At 42.8% G+C, this 5920-nt stretch overlaps 2 protein-coding genes across 2 annotated transcripts in view; one reads left to right on the top strand and one right to left on the bottom strand.

Annotated features, from left to right (window-relative positions):
• Positions 1-1520: 1520 nt before the first annotated feature.
• On the top strand, positions 1521-3120 carry crhb (corticotropin releasing hormone b). The gene is made up of 2 exons (XM_017406267.3): positions 1521-1721; positions 2224-3120. Exon 2 carries the CDS (start codon positions 2244-2246, stop codon positions 2766-2768), a length of 525 nt encoding a protein of 174 aa, XP_017261756.1. The 5' UTR covers positions 1521-1721; positions 2224-2243; the 3' UTR covers positions 2769-3120.
• A 739-nt stretch (positions 3121-3859) lies between these two features.
• trim55b (tripartite motif containing 55b) overlaps positions 3860-5920 on the bottom strand; it is a 5090-nt gene continuing 3029 nt past the window's right edge. Inside the window, exons 5-8 of the mRNA XM_017406266.3 lie at positions 5232-5465; positions 5120-5142; positions 4645-4769; positions 3860-4558 (exon numbers count right to left, since the gene is read on the bottom strand). Of these exons, the coding sequence (XP_017261755.1) occupies positions 4452-4558; positions 4645-4769; positions 5120-5142; positions 5232-5465 (489 nt within the window). The 3' untranslated portion in view covers positions 3860-4451. The remainder of the gene's footprint in view (positions 4559-4644; positions 4770-5119; positions 5143-5231; positions 5466-5920) is intronic.

Here is a 5920-nt window from a genome sequence, read left to right as displayed (position 1 = left end):
ACTTTGTTTTAACACTGGATTTTAACTACTAATAATATACATCCCAGAGTTACATAAACAGAATGTGACTCTATAAGTGTAAAATTAACTCTGCTTTTGCACAAAGTCTGCTAACACCAAAACATTTAACACTTTTGAATTTGCTGTGTAGGAAAGGAACAATCAACATCTTACCTGTTGTAGACAGCTCCTTTAAGAACCTCAATTTGGAGAAATAAAGTTTTTGCGACCATCTTAAAACTGTTTTTGTTCCATACAGTTAATTTGTTTTATAGTAGTTCATGCAAACGCTGTTTTAAAAACCTTATTTACACTGAATTCTGCAGTTATTAGCAAGTGCAAATAGAATATATGAACAACCTTGTGCTGTAAAACTGACAGCAATGTAAAGTTTTATAAATTAAACCACACTGAACAGACTGGAGCGGTTTATAAGCGGCGCCGTGTTGCATTTTTCGAGTCGGTTGGAGATTTGGGGCTTAGAGTCCCGTCTGCTCTCCTGCTCACACTTTTATAAAACAGTTCTGTGAAACTCTGTGTTTAAGCTGCCCCTGAATGTCGTAAAACACTGATGCATGCGTGAGTTTACAACAATGAAGCCCCTCAGTCCCAGGTTGAAGCTAATAAGATTCAGCAGTAAGGTAAGAACTAAATGTGAATCAAAGAAGTCAACATCTGAATAAAACTGGAGTTTAGTTTTACTTTTTTATCAGGAAAACATCCCGTTCATTTATGTGAACTTAAACTTTTACTGCAGCCAGCCTACAGGGGGCACTTTCAGCTTCAGCTTCCTTGTCATGTTCTTGTGTCTCTTTACTAATATTTACTGATGTTTTGGTTGCTCTTGGACTACCTGTTAACTCTTAATTAAAGTCTATATCTCTAAACAAATGTTCAGATAGCTATCTACAACGGGTAAGATACTGGTTGCTAATAACCTTTCCATTCTAAAAGTCGTGAACTACTGCTTTAAATGTTTACGAGTTGTATGTAGTGTTTAATGATGGATTAAATGAAAGAGTAGCAGAGGTGGTGACATGTGCAGCAGCAATGAATCACTGGAGCCATCACCTCTCTGAGCCTGAGGTGTTTGCAGATGCACACGAACTGAATGCAACACGGGTCAGCTGCGCAGCAGCGTTAGAGTCTCTGTAGTGGTGCAGTGTGGAGAATCAGGGGGTTGGTTCTACCTTCAGGTGTGCTGATGTTTCATTTCGGCCTACATTTGCTGAAAACAAACACACAAATTGAAAAATTGAAACGTGCGGTTCTGAAAACTGGCAGCAAACATTCAAAGAGCACGATTCCAAACTTATCTTGACCGTAAACCATCGACTTCCTTTGCGCAGTTACCTCATTCATGCGAAAATCCCAGCAGGTATGGCACCTATAGGCCCTTTTTTTCCTCTCTCTCTCTCTCCTGAAAGCGCAAGGGTCGACGCCCGTGCACGCGCACGCACGCTCACATATGACTCATCTCATCCTAACTAAAGCACTTTGTCAGAGGCGTCCATTCACGTTCCACCCAGGCGAGAACGCGCAGACTCAATCTGGGCTCGGAGCGACGCTCTTGTAGTGACGGCGGCTATATAAGTCCCATTCAGCTTCTCCTCTTTAAGTAACTGTATACTTGTTTCTGCAAAGAGGTGAAGGAGGGCGGCATCTCACCGATTACCTGGCAACCTACAAGGCTGTAGGCTCCTGGACTACCTGTACGGAAGGTATGAACAGCTTCTTGCGTTGCAGCTGACGTTTTATTAAATTTAATCTCTATTTTTGATCATAATTTAATTCTTATCCAAAGCAAATCTGGCTTCCAAACCTTCAGAGAAACACATATGCAGATTACCAATTACATATCTGTCTCTGGTGATAGCATGTTTCTTCTTATTGTCAATTTTGTTCATCAGTAACAAAGCAAAAAATATCGATTAAAAGCTGCAATAATTTAACTTTTAGACACAAATCCGAATTTACGCGCAGATATTCCTCATTCTGCTCTAACATCACTCGACCTAATAGCATCAATAATAAAAAAGTGGCAATGAATCAATAAATATTCACCTATTTTAACACCAGAATAAAGTTACAAATCTGTGGCCATGTTGCAATGCTTGTCTTGCGCTGCGTAAAAGTCTCTTTACGCAGCGCGTTTGGCACATATAAAAGACAAACACTGATTGGAGTCGCTTCTCTTCCTGTCATTTCTTTTTTTCTTCCCAGATTCCAGCTGATATCCTGACATGAAGCTCAATTTATCAGGAACCACCGTGATTCTGCTTGTTGCCTTCTTACCGCGCTACGAATGTCGGGCTGTTGAGAGCCCAGGCGGTACCCTGCGCGTCCCAGCTCCCCAAACCCAAAACTCCCAGCAGCAGCAACAGCAGCAGCAGCAGCAGCAGTCTGGACCCATTCTGGAGCGCCTGGGAGAGGAGTATTTCATCCGACTGGGGAACGGGGACTCGAACTCTTTCCCAACAGCGTCCTTGTACCCCGGCGCGTCACCTTCCGTCTTCAACAGAGCGCTGCAGCTCCAGCTGACTCGGCGCCTCTTGCAGGGCAAAGTTGGGAACATCCGGGCGCTCATAGGCGGCTTAGCGGATCGCGGCGACGAGTCCATGGAGAGGGGAAGACGGTCCGAGGACCCGCCGATCTCCCTGGACCTGACCTTCCACCTGCTGCGGGAGATGATGGAGATGTCCCGGGCGGAGCAGCTGGCCCAGCAGGCGCAGAACAACAGAAGAATGATGGAGCTGTTTGGGAAATGAAAACCTCTTTCCAGCCCGCCAAAGATCTCAGTTCCCTTCGTTCTCTCTCTCTCTCTTTTTGTTCTGCATTTATTAGCACACTAAAAAAACCAACAACATATGTGCAAATATAGTGCTGCTTTTTTCACTTTATTATTTATAGCTTTAACCTGAAATCATGGCACACAAATGCTCCGATTGTCATTTTGATGTTGGTGTCAGATTTGTAGAGTTCTTCATATTTCAGGAGGCATATTTTTGTTTGAAAATGTCATCGACAAAAACCGGTATTTTGCTTTAAACTCTATGAATCACTGTATTTATGATATTTGTTAATAAACTTAAGTGCAAACAGAAAAATTCTGTTGTGCAACAGAACGTCTTATATCTATATTTTTTAATAAAACAAATAAAAGCAACGCTTACACCTCTCTGTCAATATCCTTACATATAAAAACCCCAATACAATTGCTAATCTAACTAAAATATAGTCATAGTGTTTCTTGTTAGATGCATTTGTAATCCGAAATAAAAAATAAATAAGTTCAGGTAAACAGGTTCAGTTACTTGCAGAGATAAGTCTATTATTTCTTGCAAAGAAACACACAAAAACATATTTGCATTCCGTGTAAAGCAGCACGCTTTCGGAGCTCCAGCTCTCAGGTAACGACAGCATTCATGCCTTCTTCAACCCTAATCCTCGAGAGGCAGTCCTCATTATAACAAGAGGCGTCTCAAAGATGCAACACTAATAATGAGTGTGAAATATCGTGTGTGTGTGTTGATCTTTGACCTACAGAGTCAGGCTGCTTAAAACAAGAGCTGCATGGAGTGAGTCATCCTCTTCCGTTTAACTCACAAATATAGGAGCTCAGCGCTGCATTGGGTCCGTTTGTAAAGGATCCAACTCACTGAGTGATGCTCCGCCACGGTTAGACGGGAGCCAGGGATGAACTAAATGAAGTTCCAGCGAGGTACGGGCACACTGCAGTCTCCTGGGTACATAGTTTGCAGGTAAAAGTGTCTGAGAAATGCATCCGGCTAGAATAAACGACAACGGAGGGAATAAGTGGCAAAGATCCATCTAAATACTTGAGAAAATATATACAGCATATGTTAAAACCCACTTTAATGACACATAATATGTCAGAAAATGGAAATAAAATGTTTTGTCTGAGGAATACAAGAAGCAGCAGTAAAATTTAAAAATGTCAGAGTGATCTTTCCCTCGTGACGGTGCTGTTCTCGTAATGTTAGGTCATAAAGAAAACGTCATGATCGTGACAAAAAGTCTGATTGTTATTCCGTCTGATGATGTGGTTTGAGCAACCAGTTGCAAAAAAGGTGATCAACATAAAATAATAATAAAAAAAAAATGTAGAGCATATCTGGGTTCTGGAAACAGCCAATAGACACCCTGTCATTAATAATGTCCAAAATGAAAAGGAGAAATTAAAAGCATGAATATTAAATCAGGTAAAAGGAAATGAGATCAGTCCGAGTGGACTGATGGGCGCCGCAGTCTTCCTTCTTTAGATCTGCGCTCCTCGGCTCAGGCGTTTCTTTTTGGCACAGTTCCCCCAGTCTGGGTAAAAAAACGCATCACAACCGACATGAAATCAACAAGGAGCAGCAGTTCTCCTTTTTTCTTTTTTTTTTTTTTTTTTGTTTGATCAAGGTGTTGTTTGAGTGGGAGGATGACGCCTAGGTCTGCTGGGGGGCAGAAACCACGGCACCTGCGGAAACAGTCTGAGCCTCTTCTTTCTCCTCATTGCCTGCCTCTGCATCCTCTTCCTCTTCGTCCTCGTCATCTGTGGAAGAGGGGCGGCACAAATAAAAGTCAGAGGACAGCAGGGATGAGCTGCAGCTATGATACGAACCGTCTCTGTCGTTTTACCCTGGATGAAATCGATGTTGCGCAGGGCCTTGCGTTCCTTTCTGAAGTCGACTTTGTAATGATCCATTTTCTCGTATCCTCTCTCCACTTTATCAAGATGTGCCGTACTGGACGCATCTGCAATCCTGAGTTGATGATGATGTGAAATCGCACATTAGTGGAGGGCAAAATCCAGCCTCGTGAATTTGAACTGAACATTTTAAAATTGTATTTATACATCTGTGACATTTCGCACATTTGGCTTGTTATTTTAGGATGCCACAGCACAAGGTTGCAACATTACGCAGAGTTAGTTTTCACATTCAGGTGTGACGTTGTCGCAAAAGTGCTGTGATTTTACGTGTTGGAGCTGTAAATCCGTTGAGTCATTCATAAAAAATGCAAGAAAAAGGTCTCTAAAACAGTTAAAGGGCACTAAAGGAAGAAAGATGTGCCCATATCAGTCAACTTTGGTTGAATAAAAACGTGTACTCACTTTTTCAGCAGAGGCTTTGTGCTCTGAAGGAGACAAGAACAAACTAGTTATTGAGCAACAAACGCTTTCAGGTTTTTAGCTGCACGTTGAAATTGCAAACTCTGCTCCTGACCTGAAGGAACAAAACCATCTCCGATTCCTCCATCATCTGAATCCCCATCTCCACCACCTTGCAGCTCTCCTCGAGATGGTCGCTGTACTTCCTCGTCAGGCTTCGGATGTAGTTCACCTTCTCTTCCTGCTCGGCTGTCACTTTCTGACTCATCTCCCTCTTCTTCACTTCCAGGACCGAGTACAGCTGGTCGAACTTCTCACACACCAGAGTTTTCTGCCTCCGGCCATTCTCCTGCGCACAAACGGACGGCACAGTGAGCACACACACGAGGGCAGGGGGATATAGAAAATTTAGAGGCAGTCCATGTTTGTTAGCTGTCTTGGAGCAGAGGGTGAAAGTGTATGCTTATGCAGACTGTAGATTATTCAGAAAGAACAAAAACACAAAACGAAGAGGCTCATTCTGCGTGTTCGTTCTGTGTGATGCCATCAATTTGGACACATGGGGAACTGGAACCAGTCCATCTTTCTCTGCACTATATCCAACTGTGACACAAGCCAAAGGAAAGCTTCCTATCCCCCCCCAAACACACACGCACCATTAATGCTGCTTATTTCATTGTCAGTGCAACGGGGCGGAGCAAGAATCAGGTGTTTGTGGAAGGAACACAGAAAAAAAAGGACGGGGAACAGAACACAGAGGCACCAAAACAGCAATTTTCCTCTCTTTCCTTTTGTGTAAACCCC

Source organism: Kryptolebias marmoratus, linkage group LG21, assembly GCF_001649575.2.
Source record: "Kryptolebias marmoratus isolate JLee-2015 linkage group LG21, ASM164957v2, whole genome shotgun sequence".
Lineage (NCBI taxonomy): Eukaryota > Metazoa > Chordata > Actinopteri > Cyprinodontiformes > Rivulidae > Kryptolebias > Kryptolebias marmoratus.
This window is presented reverse-complemented; position numbering and strand designations above follow the sequence as displayed.

Excerpts from the sequence above, each read along its gene's own strand:
- crhb (XM_017406267.3), top strand. The coding sequence starts at position 2,244 with ATGAAGCTCAATTTATCAGGAACCACCGTGATTCTGCTTGTTGCCTTC.